The sequence below is a fragment of the Ambystoma mexicanum genome, chromosome 2p (genome assembly GCF_040938575.1).
Source record: "Ambystoma mexicanum isolate Mex_15411 chromosome 2p, UKY_AmexF1_1, whole genome shotgun sequence".
Taxonomy (NCBI): Eukaryota; Metazoa; Chordata; class Amphibia; order Caudata; family Ambystomatidae; genus Ambystoma; species Ambystoma mexicanum.
The window spans coordinates 1461149897-1461166242 of NC_090923.1; the positions used below are offsets into that span (position 1 = coordinate 1461149897).

General features: G+C 48.2%; 1 protein-coding gene across 6 annotated transcripts in view; it reads right to left on the reverse strand.

The window, feature by feature from the left end:
* FANCA (FA complementation group A) overlaps positions 1-16346 on the reverse strand; it is a 3206914-nt gene that overhangs the window by 2146922 nt on the left and 1043646 nt on the right. For all 6 annotated transcript variants that reach the window (XM_069646037.1, XM_069646039.1, XM_069646038.1 and 3 more), the window contains exon 15: positions 5250-5360. In XM_069646037.1, the coding sequence (XP_069502138.1) occupies positions 5250-5360 (111 nt within the window). The remainder of the gene's footprint in view (positions 1-5249; positions 5361-16346) is intronic.

A 16346-nucleotide genomic window follows, 5' to 3' on the forward strand; every position in this document is an offset into this window, starting at 1 on the left:
CACTCGCATAATACAGTCACTGCTAATTGCGCCTCTCACATGTTTAATATGCCTTTCTAATACATTATAGTCCTAGCCTCTTGGCTCTCGCAGAATCTATTGTTATACCCATAAAATATGCATGCCAACACGTTTAAACTCGCCTCTATTCCAGAAAGACAGCAAAAGAGTACTTATCTGCTTGAAGAGCAGGAAAAGAAGAGTCCAGGACAGGAAGTGGGTCATAGAATGGACTCACACTAGGAGGACTACAGAGACAGTGGGATTTGTAGTTTTTATAAAGAAAAGAAAAGGGATGAAGGCAGACACCTTTTCAGTTTTCTTATGTTTTATTGTTGAACTGCTGAAGAGTGAATAAAAGAAGTTGAAGCATAATGCTCGGCTCGAGTCTCGACATAGAATAGGTGTATATGTTTCCCAACTGGGTCTTGCTTCCCCTGACTTGCTGTTAGTCTGTCCAGAATAAGTCTGCATTAGGGTTTACCTACCTAGATTAACCTTGAGTCATTCATAAAGTGTAATACTGGGTCTTGCTTTCCATGGTCCGTTTTAGGCAGACACAAAAACAGTCTGAGGTGTATACCTGCCTTTAAGGTGCTGGTAGATCCTTTAACAAGTGTATAGGTTTTACTTACCTTGAGGTAGCTGTTTGTCATCCTTAAATAAGTTACAAGAGTTATTGCTTATATCAATCTGTGTTTTACTTACCTCAAAAGCAGCTGCAATAGAATATTACCTCCTTAGGTTTTACTCATCTAGTTTAACTGTGGGTTATCACAAAAGAAGTTATAGGTTTTTACTGTACCTAGAATAAGTGTTCCACTATTCACAAAAAGTAGATTGTCCAGTTGTTTACTAAGTGATTTCTTGCTGAGCGTCACAGTACAACTGCTAGGGTCTTATATCACTGAAAGTAATCTAAAAAGTAACTATTGGCTTTGACTTTCCTAGAACTACTGTTAGGTGTTCCAAATTAGGTTATATGCTTTGGTCTGTGTACCTTCAAGCATAGTGTAATTTTCTATGTGTTTATATGATCTGTGATAGTACTCATTTCCCCCAAGATTGATCTCAGCCTACTTGTATTTAAGTAAACCATTTATTTCTTACAATACTTAGTTTCAGTGTTTTTTTGGACCATTTGTATTACAATTTCTTTGTACTGATTCTACAGCCCTCTCTCCCTCCTAAGATGAGCCTGGCTGCTCTGTCTACCCTACCCTGAACTCAGGTGGTACAGCCTTATACTAAGAGTGGAGTCTTGTACCGTCTCAGTTGAATGGTTTTGCTAAGCCCTTAGTTGGACTTCAGAAAAACTGTCTTAACACAGACCACACCACCCTATTAGTGACAGTAAGGGAACAGGGACCACGGAGGGGGCTTTGGGCCTGGACATTCCCAAGGGAGCTGCTGAATGACATAGCAACAGAGGAGGTAAGAGGGGACAAGATAGATGGGTACTTAGCCGAAAAACAACCAGGATGCCACGCAGGAAGGCATCTGGGATGCCTTTAAGGCAGTGATGCAGGGGGAACTTATAGCACTGCAAGCCCAAAGGGAGAAACAGAGGGGTGCAATAGAAAAATAACTGGAAGCCCAATTGTGCAATTTCATGCATGATATAGCGGGAAAGAGGACGAAGGCCCTATACAAAAAGTTAAAGGACATCCGGGGCCAGCTGGAACTGCTGCGTACTAGTAGGGCCGAAAGGTCCATATTAGGGACAAAGCAGAGATATTATGTAATGGCCAATAAGGCGGATCGGCTGCTAGCCTAGCAACTACAAAGACAGAGGCAGCCCGGGCTGTCCTTCAGATAGCACAACCAGATGGGTCGATCGTGACAGAAACAGAGGCCATAACGGAGACCTTACCCAAATTCTATGAAACCCTGTACATCACATGGTATCCTAATCTAACAGAAGTCGAAACATTTCTGAGACTGGCAGCCCATGAAAATATATCACACCTATGGAGATGGAGAGTCTAGAAGGGGATATAAGGGATGAGCAGGTGGAGGCAGCAATTAAAGCGTTACCCGTGAAGAAAGCGCCAGAGTCAGATGGCTTCCCGGCAACATTGTATAAAAAGTACAGCCGGAAATTGGCTCACAAGCCTCTATAACTCAATTGCAAACAAAGTGGGGTGGGGGGGGGGGGCACACAAAATGGCAGAGTCGAAGGTAGTGTTATTCTGGAAACCTAACAAAGACTTGGCGGAATGTGGGTCCTACCGACCATTAGCATTGATGAACATTGATGCAAAATATACAATGGCATACTGGCAACGAGGCTTGCACCCTTGCTCCCGAAACTGGTTAATACGGATCAATCTGGATTCATAATGGGGCGACAGATATGGGATAACACAAGAAGAATAGCCCACCTGTCCCGCAGCATCGATATCGGTGGAGGCACAAGGCAGGGTGCCTCTTATCCCCACTCCTATACTCAATCTATCTGGAGACGCTTCTTATTACACTCAGGAAGAACTCATTATCTTGTGGCCCCCCTTAACCCCAAACAGAATGCCCTATATTGATGTCATCAGCAGATCATCTGCAAAGACAGCTAATACACCACACATTAATACCTGTGTAGGTACCGGAACCTAATGCAATAAAACAGGCGGCAGGCCTTAAAGTCAATATGCTGAGTTGCTAGGACTGGGATTATCCCAGACACAGGTGGCAGATCTGCCTACCTACTCACTGTTTGTAGAGGCAAACTGCAGCATAAGGTACTTAGGGGTCAATATAGCCAGCACATTATCACAGGTGTACAAGAAGAATTATCCAGAATTGCTTAGACAGGTGAAGTCCGATTTGGGGAAGTGGACGCCATTAAGAATCTTATGTCTGGGCCGGGTGACCATGGTAAAAATGTTTACGCTGCCAAGGGTACTGTATTACTTCCAAGCTCTCCCGATCCCAGTTCCGCACTCCTTTTTTGTGGCTTTAAATCAGATGCTATCGTGATTCCTTTGGCAGAACCAACGCCGAGGGTAGCACTGCATACCCTGATGGCACCTAAAGATAAAAGGTGGGGTTGGCCTCCCGAACTTCACCAAATACTATGAGGCTGCCCAATTGCGAATAGTGAGACAATGATTTTCTGGAGACATGACTAAGCCGTGGTCAAGGATGGATAGGGCAGTGGCGGGGAGCCCCCTGGAGGGGATTTTATGGCTACATACGCGGGGAAAGACTGTAGAATACCAGTGTAAGTCAGGTATTAGCAGTGGTGTGCGACATAAGGACCCTTTGGTAGATCAGGGATCTCTTACCACACATTCGTCCCCCTTCACCCCACTATTTGGGAATCCGCAATTCCAACCGGAGACGGTGCAGGGAGCGTTCGAACAGTGGCACAAGGTGGGCTGTAGTAAGCTAGGGGACATGATGCAGGGGGGGGGGCATCCGTACATTTGAAAAATGCAAACATATAGGGCTTGTGGAGAAAGATAGAATGGGATACTATCCAATGAGGCACTGGATAATGAACCCAGGGGTGAAACCAGCTGTGGGCAGAAAGCCGACGGCCTTTGAATGTATTACCATGCATACATGGGATAAACAGATGGTGTCAAAACTATACATACTTCTAGCAGAATCGGAAACCACCCCTACATGGGGCTATATGAAGCACTAAGAGATCGCGCTAGGGGTGGAAATCCACGGGGAGCACTGGGAAAACCTGTGGAGGAATATCCCTAAACTAACGAGATCAATCCAGCTCAGAGAAACTTGATATAAGATTATGGTACAGTGGCATTACACCCCAGAGAAGCTGCATAGAACGTACCCAACAACCCTGCAGGAGTGTTGGAGGGGATTTGCGGTGAGGGGGGACTGGAGACATATATGGTGATTGGGCATATTCTGGGAGGATGTTAGTACCCAGATAAAGTTGATGATCACGTTTGATATGGTATTAACCCCCAGGGAGTGGATGTTCGGTCTCTTCTACCCGGGGATCTACTTAACATCTAGGTCCCAGCGAAAAGCCTTAACGATGATAGAGGCTTAGCTGGTGATAGCTAAACACTGGAAACAAAAGCTGCCTCCAACGTGATTAGAATGGCTACACAAATTATGGGGGTTGCTAGCAATGGAATGGGTGATGACCTACAGTGTACAAGGGGACACTGGGAAATTTCGGTAATGGTCTTTGAGGGGATTACATGAAACAGTGGTGTCTGCACAATTTGCTAATATTGGACATTATGTAACTGAATGTGCTCTCACATGAACTCAAAGGGGTTGGATGGACTTGAGCTGGACGCTGCTGCCAGGGGTGAGAGGAGGGCAGTTGAGAGAGGGGGTATGTTAGTGGTTATATAATTACAAATGCCAATAAAAACACACAAAAAAAAGAAATGAGTAGACATATCAAAACTAGACTAAACAGATCTACATTTAAATAGATATTGAAGATTTCCAAGAATTAGAAACACAATGGGCCTCATTACGAGTCCGGCGGTAAAACCGCCTGGTTACCACCGGACTCGTATTACCATTCCGCCTCCGTGATTCCTGGAATTAACGGGGCATTACAACCCCGGTTTTCCGGGAATCATGGAGGCGGAATGGTGTTAATCCCCATTCCCATTGAATCCTATGGGACTCGATGGGAATGGGGATCATGGAAACACTGACAGCATCTCGTAATGCTGCCGGTGTTTCCTCGTCCGCCTGCAGGCGGGTGGTGTTGAACCCGCCAGGTCAGACCTGGCGGGAACATCACCTCCCGCCTGCAGGAGTCGAGATCAGGCGGTCCGGAAATAACGGTGGCGGCGGGCTTACCGCCACCGTTATTTCCGGACCACCTGAGTTATAATGAGGCCCATTATGTTCTGTGGGTTCTCTCTCTATTGGTATTTCAATAATCGTAACAATAATATTTGTCATATACAAAATATTGCAGTCACTGCGAGAACGCTCTCTGGTCACTTCAATATAAGATGGGTATTATTACACAACTAAAAAGGACATCAAAATACAGACTCTTTCTTGCAAGATATAATCTTGTGACCAAGAAGTTGCACGTAGATGTTAATCTAGCTCAACCAAATCAGATATCCTTTTGGTTTCTAGGGAAGCATTCTTTGCGAAAGTAGCTGGTGCAACTCCGGAAGGCCAAGAAAGCTCAAGACTGAAGTGTAACATAACTAGGCAACATTTGCTCACTAAACCCCCAGTTAAGTCATCTACTTTGCATCCAAGTGACAAGCACTGTTACAACGTCTTACTTTCAGGTACTGGGGGGCTTCGAAGGGCACTAAGTCCGAAAGAAACTTCAGGAGGAAGACCAAAGATTTCTTACTTCCGCTGTGATATCCTGTGGTATTGCCAAAGGAGACCTAAAGACAAATTAACATTTTAAACAGGGTTCTACTTTGTGAGGAAACATACAGACTTTGAACTTCAAATTGCCCTAATTGTCCCGCCAAGAGCACGAATCAAAGGGATATATATTTATTTTGAAGTTTTATTTAAAAAAAAAAGAAGTATATCGGGTGCTGTACAATTAAGTCAACAGGAGTCAAATCGATCAATAACAGTCACAATCAGAATAACAAATTAGTTACCCCTTAGTAATATTCTTTCTGATGGATGTTCCCCCCACAGATTCCTCATGTATGATTCCATTGGTATCTGGTCATTGCATCTAAAACCATTGCATCTAATGCCATTCCATCAAATTTCTTTCATCTAAAAAAATGTCCATCTAATGCATATTTTTTGGGGGTAAAGGGTTAATTTTTGTTCAGGTGCATTTTAAAGGGTACACAACAGGGGTTTTTGGGGAGCGGGCCCAAAAAAGAGAAAAATGCATTAGATGAACAAGTTACTCTCTTACCTGGTAACATTCTTTCGATGGGATGGTCCGACGACGTATTCCATATCTATGACAGTAATCACCACAGCTGTGCTGCTTCGGAAAATTTCGGCGTCTGCGTCGATGACGTCGATGCGCCGTCCCCGAGGACCTCCTCCAACAGCCGACATCATCTGATGTGATAAGTAGGACGCACGACGCCCGTAGCCTCAGTTGTAGTTTTTTCCCAGAACGTGTGCCACCAGTCTTCTGCCAGTCTGACACACAAAGCCTTGCGGAAACGTAAGCTGCAATCGCATAAGAAATTCTGTAGCGGGGAAGGCAGGGAGGGAGCGATATGGAATACGTTGTTGGACCATCTCATCGAAAGAACGTTACCAGGTAAGAGAGTAACTTGTTCTTCGAGGGGATTGGGTCCTCCGACGTATTCCATATCTATGACGGACTCCCAAAGCAGTACCAATGCAAGGAAGTGGGAAAAGATCTTAGAAAACAGAAATTTAGCATGCCCAATCAAATTGCGGAGGAATGGACCGCCTTGCCAAAGGCCAGATCCTGCCCCCGGATGGAATCGAGGGAATAGTGACGTACAAAAGTATGTACCGAAGCCCAGGTGGCTGCATCACAGATGTTGTGAATAGGAACACCCCTCTGCAGGGCAGTAGAGGCAGCCATACCCCTGGTAGAATGGGCCCGTAAGCCGATCGGTGGGTCCTTACCCGCCAAACGGTAACACTCAGAGATGGCCAAAATAATCCAGCGAGACGAACAAGTTACTTACCAACTGTAACGTTCTTTCGACTGGATGTTCCTCCCACGTATTCCTCATCTTATGATAATTTGTTATCTCCAGCTTCGCTGCTTCGGAAAAAAAAATTCTCGGCAGAGGGCGCTGTGCTCAAGGTCGTGGCGTCGATTGTCCCTCGACGGTCTCCGTACCGTGTCGACGTCACTGATGGTATAAGTAGCTCGAGCCACGCCCGTTTCGCCAGTTCTGTTTTTTCGATGAACACATATAGGAGGAACACCCAGGCGTGCCTCATGACTGATGCACACTTCGTGAGAGGAAAGTGTAAGAAACGTAAACTGTAATGCGGGGTAGGATGGGAGAGTCGATGAGGAATACGTGGGAGGAACATCCAGTCGAAAGAACGTTACAGTTGGTAAGTAACTTGTTCTTCGAATGGATTGTGTCCTCCCACGTATTCCTCATCTTATGATAGACTCCCATAGCAGTGGCAATTTTGGAGGTGGGAGTACCATTTCAGTTTTCGTGGACAGAATGCAGAACTGCCTTTGCAAATAAACCCTTGTTAGAGGAGGCAGTGTCCAAACAATAATGTTTAACAAAGGTATGTATTGTTTTCCAGGTTGCAGCTGCACAAATGTCTGCTGCCGGGACTCCCCTCTTTAGAGCCGCAGAAGTAGCCATTCCCCTTGTAGAATGGGCACGAAGCCCATCTGGTGGTTCTTTTCCTGCTAATCTGTAGCATTCAGTTATGGCTAAAATGATCCAGCGGGATATGGTCTGATTGGTTACAGATAATCCTAGTTTATGACCAGTATAACCCACAAATAGTTGGTCATATTGCCTCAATTTAGCCATTCTTGAGATATAGAAAGTAAGAGCCCTCTTGGGATCTAGTCTGTGCAATCTCTCCTCTTCTTTGCCCAGATGAGGGGGCGGATAAAAAGTTGGTAATATTATCTTTTGCGACAAATGGAAGTCTGAAACTACCTTTGGTAAAAAGGAAGGTTTAACTTTAAGGTATCCTTATAAAAAGTAGTAAATGGCGGTTTGCATGAGAGAGCCTGAAGTTCGCTAACCCTGCGGGCTGATGACAAGGCCACAAGAAGTACAGTTTTTAATGTTAAGAGCCTCAATGGGCAGGAGTGCATAGGCTCAAAAGGTATACAAGCCAATAATTTTAGTACTAGATTTAAGTCCCAAGTTGGGACATGAAAAGGTACTGGGGGGTATACATTAGTAAGCCCCTTTAAGAATTGAATGATCAATGGAATTTTGAAATATGAAACCTCTTCTGAGGTGCGCTTGAAAATGGACAGCGCAGCAAGGTATCCTTTAAGTGTCCCTACCTGGAGCCACAGATTGGCTAGATGCAGTAGGAAAGAAAGCACCATTGGGGTGCCACATTGAAAAGGGTCCACATTCATATCTTTGCACCAGTTACTGAACTTGTTCCAGCGACATCGGTGTAAAGATTTTGTTGCTGGCCTTCTGGCCGAAAGCAAGATCTCCATTACGTCATCCGGAAGATCCCAATCCTTGTATCTCAACCTCTCAGAAACCATGCGTGAAGGTTGAGTGTCTTGACCTCTGGATGGAGAACCCGACCTTCCTCTTGCGAGAGAAGATCCTCTCTTTGCGGAAGACGTATTGGAGGGCAGATGGACATGTCTAGAAGGTCCGGGTACTTTCTCAACCTCCTGATTACTTGAGGAATCACAGGGACTGGGGGAAACGCGTACAGCAGTGGAAACTTCCACTCCACTACAAATGTGTCTCCCAGAGCGCCTCTTTGAGGAAATTCCCTTGAGCAGTACTGCTCGCACTTGTGATTGATCACAGTGGCGAACAGATCCACTTGAGGGGTTCCCCAAAGGGCGAAGATCTCTTGAAGGACTTCCTGAGCTAGCTCCCACTCGTGGGAAACTGTGCTCTGCCTGCTCAGAGCGTCTGCCGCCGTGTTTTGCTCTCCGGCTAGGTGAATTGCCGATAGAGTGATTCCTTCTCGTATTGCCCAGAACCAGAGCTGCATTGCCTCTCTGCACAGTGGTAGTGACCCTACTCCTCCTCTCTTGTTGAGGTAGTACATGGCCACTGTGTTGTCCGTCATTATCAGGACATTCTTTCCCTGTACAGAGGGCAGAAAGGCCTTCAGCGCTAGTCTGATTGCCCTCAGCTCCAATAGGTTGATGTGTAGTTTGGACTCCGATGGAGACCAACGACCGCTGATTGTCAGATCGTTGGTGTGTGCTCCCCACCCCGTGAGTGAGGCGTCCGTCACTGTTATCTCCGGCCATGGTTGCCAAAAAGATTCTCCCTTGAGAATGTTGTCGTTGCAAGCCCACCATAGTAGATCCTGAGCAACTGCGCTCGGTACTTGCAGAAGATCCGACATATTCCCTGAGAACTGGGACCACTGAGTTCTGAGTGCCCATTGAAGGGATCTCATTCTCAACCTGGCCTCTGGTACTAGGAAAATGCAGGATGCCATGAGGCCGAGCAAACTGAGAAAATCGAAGGCCGGTAGACATTGGGCATTCTGGAACTTTGTTACCATCTGCAGAATGTGGAGAGCTCTCACCTCGGGAGGCGAGGCTTTTCCCGAGGAAGTGTCCAAGACTGCTCCGATAAACTGGAGCTTTTGGGATGGTATCATGTGGGACTTCTTGAAATTGAGGGAGAAGCCCAGTTTGTGAAGGAAGTGGCAGGTGATCGAAAGATGTTCCCGAGTCTGTTCTCGAGAACGTGCTCTGATCAACCAATCATCCAGGTAGGGGTAGACGTGAATCCCCCCTCTCCTTAGACTCGATGCCACAACCGCCATTAGTTTGGTGAAAACCCTCGGGGCGGAGGTCAACCCGAATGGCAGAACTCGAAACTGATAATGAGAATTGCCAATCGCGAACCTCAGGTACTTTCTGTGCCCTGGATGGATTGGCACATAAAAGTAAGCATCCTAAAGGTCCAATGATACCAACCAGTCTTGGAGTTGTAGAGCCTGAAGGATCTGAGAAAGGGTCACCATCTTGAACTTTTCCTTCCCGATGAACTTGTTCAAGTTTCTTAAGTCCAAGATGGGTCCTCAATCCTCCATCCTTTTTTGGGATGAGAAAGTATTGGGAGTACCAACCCCTGTTCCTCTCCGCTACAGGTACCTGTTCTATGGCACCTTTCTCTAGCAGGGTTAAAATTTCCTGTAGCAGGAGCGGGTCTGGAATTTTTACGGAGTTGGCTTCCGGTGGATGATTCTGAGGCCTTTTTAGAAAGGGGAGACAGTAACCTTGAGCTACTGTTTCCAGTGCCCAAACATCTGAGGTAATGCCTCGCCATTCCTTCAGATGTTGAGAGATCCTGCCTCCCACTGGTGTCTTGTGGAGCAAGGTCTCGGTAAGACTTGGAGGCGGCTGCAGGAGTGGCTGAGGGCAAAGATGCCGCTCCTGAGGCTGATTTCGCACCTCTTCCTCGTCCACCACGAGGGAAGTTTTTTCTGCCTCTTTGAGAAGCCTGTCCTCTTCCTCTACCAAATGAGGAGGAGTAGCGAAAAGAACGACCTCTCCAGGAAGATGATCCTGAATAGGTTTTCTGAGGCTGGCGCATGGAGGCACTACGAGATGTAGCTGCCGCCTTCGAGGTCTGGAGTTTTTCTAGGCTTTCGTCAGCCTTACTGCCAAATAGCCTCGAGCCATCAAAGGGCATGTTAAGGAGTCTGGATTGCACATCCTGTGCAAACCCAGATTTCCTCAACCACGCAAATCTGTGCAACACAGTGCTTGTAGCCATGGATCTGCTGATGCTATCAGCAGTATCCAGTCCAGACTGGAGACATTCCCCCATTGCTTCCTTTCCGTCTTTGACTATATTCAGGAAGCCTTCCCTTTCCTCGCCTTCCGGAATATGCTCAGCCGCCACCGAAATACAGTCCCACAGGGTATGGGTAAACCTGGCCAGGGTACAGGTGACATTTGTCGATTTCAGGGCCATGCTACCTGAAGTGAAAACTTTACGGGCCCAGGCATCAACTTTCTTGTCCTCTCTATCCGGAGGGATAGTGGGATATGCAGTTTGTTTTGCTGTGGATGCAGCCTGAATAACTAGACTTTCTGGAGTCGGATGTCTGTTTAAATATTCAGGATCCGTACCAGCTGGTCTGTATTTCTTTGGGAAATTACTATTTGTAGCAGCAATGCTATCAGGATTTTCCCAATTTATTTCTACTGTTCTCTGAAGAGCCCTACGAAAGGGGAGAACTGGGTCTTTTTGGGGACCTTTGACAATTATATCTGTCATGTCGTCCTGTTCAAACACGAGTGAAGTGTTACCCCAACCCATGTATTCTACTACCCTGTTCATAAGACCTCTGTACCCTGAGTCTGCATGTTCTGCAGGGTCAGGTTTGGCAAATTCTAACCCTGGGGAGGTGTCAATTGCACTAGCAGAGTGTAGAGTATCACTCAGGTCTCTCATTCTAGATTCCTGATCAATGAGTTCCTCAGGAACTTGTCTTATGCCATATGAAACTCCAAAGGGAGTGACTTTGTCTTCCTCCGAGCCAGATTCCTCATAAATTGAGGACATAGCTTTAAAAAAGTCTGTTCTGGGCAACGGAGTAAATCTCTTTTCTTCCTCAACAATTTCCTTCGAGGGAATAGAAAAATCCTTCGAGGTTGTCGACGGGAACTTCGAAGACTTCGAAGAAGACTTCGATACAGGTGTCGAAGACGCTCTTGGCTTTGATGCGGAAGCAGTCGGCGTCGATGAAGCCGGCGAAGCCTTCGATGACTTGAGCTTTTTATAAGGCACCGGAGATGTGCTCGACTCCGAAGGAGTCTTCGACTCACGAGGAGTCTTCGATACACCAGGAGCCTTCAACGACTTGGCGTCGACTCGAGTATCTTAGATGCTACTGGCTTTTACCAAGGTAGTTCTCGACTTCTCTTTGTCGTCCAAATGACCGAACTTAGAGGAATGGCTCTTCCGAGGTTCTTTCGAGGGGGTCGGGCCGCATTCTCGAAAACCTCCATCATCTTTTTACGGAATTCCTCTCATTTTCTGGGGGAATCCGATTTTGTCGGACATCGAATTTCTTCGGTCGACTCAGAAGATGATGACAATGAGGGAGATCTATGTCTCCTCTTCAGTTTTTTTGACGAGGAAGAAAAGTGTCTCTATCTACTCCTAGATCGAGATCTCTTGGAGTGTCTATGTCGATCCGATTCTTTCGAATCGGTCGCTTTCTTATGCTTTTTGGACACAGCCTTCTTAGAGGCTTCCCTCCCCACCGACAGTTTACCTCTCCTCTCACAAAGGGCCTTCTCGGTCATGGACTGACAGGAACCACAGTCGTCGGTTCGGTGACTAGAACCGAGACACCAGAGACAAACCCGGTGAGGATCAGTGATCAACATTTTCGATCCACAATCGATACACTTCTTGAACCCAGTCTTGGGTGTCGAAGGAGTTGAAGATGACATTTTCACGAAGGAAATCTCGGAGCACGCCGTTCACGATAGCAAAGCGATCGGAAAAACAGAACTGGAGCAACGGCGCGGCTCGAGCTACTTATACCATCAGTGACGTCGACACGGTACGTAGAACGTCGAGGGACAATCAACGCCAAGACCTCAAGCACAGCTCCCTCTGCCGAGAATTTTTTTTTCCGAAGCAGCGAAGCTGGAGATAACGAATTATCATAAGATGAGGAATACATGGGAGGACACAATCCATTCGAAAAAGTCTGTTTCGTCACAGCCTGTCCCAAATGCTTTCCAGCGTAACCAATAAAGAGCTGATCGTCCACTCTGACCCGGGACATGCGTGAAATATAAAAGCTTAACGCTCTCCTAGGATCAAGCCAATGGAGTCTCTCCTCTTCCTTACCAGGATGTGGAGGAGGATAAAATGCCAGAAGAACACCTTCTGGCCTAAATGAAATTTCCGACACCAGCTTCGGAAGAAAAGAAGGACAAACTCTAAGGACAACCCTGTCCTTATGAAACACAGTGAAGGGTGGCTTAACTGAAAGTGCCTGTAACTCACTCACTCTGCGAGCGGAAGTGACCGCAACTAAAAATACAGTTTTCAGAGTTAACAGTCTCAAAGGGCATGAATGCAAAGCCTCAAACGTAGCACCCATCATAAACTAAACTTGAGAATGAGGTTCAAATCCCAACCGGGCACCTGGAAAGGTGACGGAAGGAACACATTAGTGAGCCCTTTCAGAAACTGAGAAATTAAAGGAATTTTAAAATAGGAACACTCTTCAGACGAGCGCTTAAATATGGACAGCGCCGCCAGGTAACCTGTAATGATACCCCACTTGAAGGTCCCTGTGGGCCAAAGAAAGCAAAAAAGACAGAACCATGGGAATTTCACATGCAAAAGGATCCACATTATTAACCCTGCACCAGTCGCAGAACTTCCTCCAACGGCAACGGTACAGGGACTTTGTTTCGGGCCTTCTGGCCGAAAGCAACACCTCGATCACATCTTCAGGGAGGTCCCAATCCTTATACCTCAACCTTTCAGAAACCAAGCGTGAAGGTTGAGGGACCCGACCTCTGGATGGAGAACCTGACCCCCCTCCCGTGAGAGCAGATCGTCTCGGTAGGGAAGACAACATGGAGGGCAGATGGACAAGTCGAGAAGATCCGGGTACCACGTCCTCCGGGCCCACGCCAGAGCAATGAGGATCATCCGGGAACCAAACCTCCGTAACCTCCGCAGTACTTGCGGGATGACGGGGACTGGAGGAAACGCGTACAGCAGTGGGAATGACCACTCCACCACGAACGCGTCTCCTAAGGCTTCGTTTGGAGCAAATTCCCGCAAGCAGAACCTCTCGCACTTCTGGTTGACACTGGAGGCGAAGGGATCCACTTGAGGGGTCCCCCAAAGGGCGAAGATCTCCAGGAGAATCTCCTGAGCCAACTCCCACTCGTGAGAGATCGCGCTCTGCCTGCTCAGAGCGTCCGCCGTCTCGTTTTCGTCTCCTGCCAGATGAACTGCCGAGATCGAAACTTCCTGCTGGATTGCCCAGAACCAGAGCTGCATCGCCTCCCTGCACAGAGGAAGTGACCCGCCCCCCCCCTTTTTGTTGAGGAAGTGCATGGCCACCGTGTTGTCCGTCAGGATCAGGACATTCTTTCCTCGCACAGTCGGCAGAAAAGCCTTCAGGGCTAGCCTGACGGCCCTCAGCTCCAACAGATTGATATGGAGTCTGGACTCCGACGGAGACCAACGATCGCTGACTGTCAACTCGTTGGCATGAGCTCCCCATCCCATGAGGGATGTGTCCGACACGATCGTCCCCTCCGGCCAGGGCAGCCAAAATGGAGCCCCCCTCATCAGATTGCCTTCGTCGGGCCACCACAGAAGGTCCTGGGTGACGGAAGACGGCACCTGAACAGGGTCCAACATCCTGCCGGAGGACTGAGATCACTGCAGCTTGAGTGCCCACTGCAAGGATCTCATCCGCAACCTGGCCTCTGGCACCAGAAGAATGCAGGATGCCATGAGGCCGAGCAGTCTCAAGATCTCGAACGCCGGGAGAGTCTGGGCAAGTTGAAACTTGTGCACCATCTGCTGAATGTGATGAGCCCTCACCTGGGGAGGAAAACACTGCCCCAGGGACGTGTCGAGCACTGCTCCGATGTACTGGAGCGTCTGAGTTGGTGTCAAATGGGACTTCTTTAAATTGAGGGAGAAGCCCAGCTTGTGGAGGGCGTGGCAGGTGACTGACAGATGATCCAGAACTTGCTCGGGAGAGCGTGCCCTGATCAACTAATCGTCCAGGAAGGGGTAGACCTGAATCCCCACTTTCCTGTGGTGTGCTGCCACCACTACCATGAGCTTGGTGAAGACCCTCGGGGGCGGAGGTCAATCCGAATGGCAGGACCCTAAACTGAAAGTGCGAGTCGCCAACCGTAAACTTCAGGTACTTCTTGTGCTTCGGATGGCTCGGCACATGAAAATAAGCGTCCTTGAGGTTGAGAGACACCAACCAGTCCTGAAGTTGAAGGGCCTGGAGGACTTGAGAAAGAGTAACCATCTTGAACTTGTCCTTCCTGAGGAGTTTGTTCAAACCGAGTAAGTCGATGATGGGTCTCAATCCCCCGTCTTTCTTGGAAATCAAAAAATAAGTGGAATACCATCCCTTGTTCCTCTCCGCTACAGGCACCAGTTATATGGCGCCTTTCTCCAGCAGCGATTGAATTTCCTGCGCAAGGAGCGGATCCGGACTATTCAAAGAGAGATTCTCCGGTGGATTGGCTTGAGGCCTCTGCCGGAAAGGAAGACAGTACCCATGGGTTATAATCTCCAGAACCCACACATCTGAAGCAATGGCGCCCCACTCTGCAAGATGCTGCGCCAGCCTTCCCGCAACCGGCGAACCATGGGACATGGCCTCATGACTGAACTGAAGCGGCCGTGGCATTGCCTGAGGGCAAAGAGTCAATAGCCCGAGCGGCCTTGGCACCTAGAGTACCTTGTTTTCCACCTCTGGCACTCCTACGGTGGCCCCTTTGACTGGCAGCTCCTCTCGCTTTACCAAAGGATGAGTAATAACGAAAGGAACCTCCCCTCCATTGCTGTCCCCTAGGACGAAAAGGCGGAGGTTGTCGAACTGCAGCGCCCAACGACTTCGCTGCAGCTTTGGAGGTCTGCAACCTCTCAAGGCTCTCGTCAGCCTTGCTGCCAAAAAGATGATCCCTGTCAAAGGGCATGTTGAGGAGCCGGGCCTGCAAATCAGGAGCAAACCCTGACTTAGGCAACCACGCAAACCTGCGTATCACGGTGCTCGCCGCCATGGACCGGCTGACGCAATCTGCCATGTCCAAACCCGACTGAACGGCCTCACACATAGCATCCTTGCCATCCTGAACCATGGCAAGGAAACCATCCCTTTCATCCCCTTCGGGAATATGTTCAGCTGCCAAAGAAACACAGTTCCACAGAGTGTGCGTGAAACGAGACAAGGCACATATGGAGTTGGCCGCCTGAAGCGCCATACCCCCTGCAGAAAACACTTTCTTCGCCCAGCCGTCAAAACGCTTGTCGTCCCTATCAGGAGGGATGGTAGGGTACGACGCCTGCTTTGCCGGGGCCATAGCCGCCTGCACCACCAAACTCTCTGGAGTAGGGTGCTGGGACAAGTAGCAGGGGTCACTACTGGCTGGGCGGTATTTTCGCAGCAAAGACTTGCTCACTGCCGGGAGACTCTCCGGAAGAAGTCCAAGCCGCTGCCACCCTTCTTTGCAGAGCCATATGGAATGGCAGTACCGGGTCAGTTGGTGGACTAATGTCGAGGATATCCGTAAGGTCATCCTGAACAAACTCCCCTGGGGGAGCAGACCATTCTAAGTACTCAGTGACCCGTGACATAAGTCGCCGGTACGAAGAATCGGCATGAGTGCCAGGCTCAGGCCTACAAAACTCCACCTACGGAGAGGTGTCCAGCCCACTAGCATCATGCCGGGACAGCCTCAGGTCCTCAAACTGGCTATGGTCCGAGAGAATCTCGTCAGGCATCATGCCATCATCAGAGCCCTCATCCACCTCTGAAATGAATTCCAGATGGCGGTAAGAAGGCACAGAACTGGAACCAAAGCCATGCTTAATGTTAGGAAGAATTCTCTGTTTAGGCTGAATTTCCTAACCTAGTGAGCCCCCCAGCAGCTTTGCTGGATTTTGTGGGGTTTATTTTTTTCTCCTGCCAAGAGTGAGACTCTTTTATCCTCACTCTTGGACATGACTTGAGAG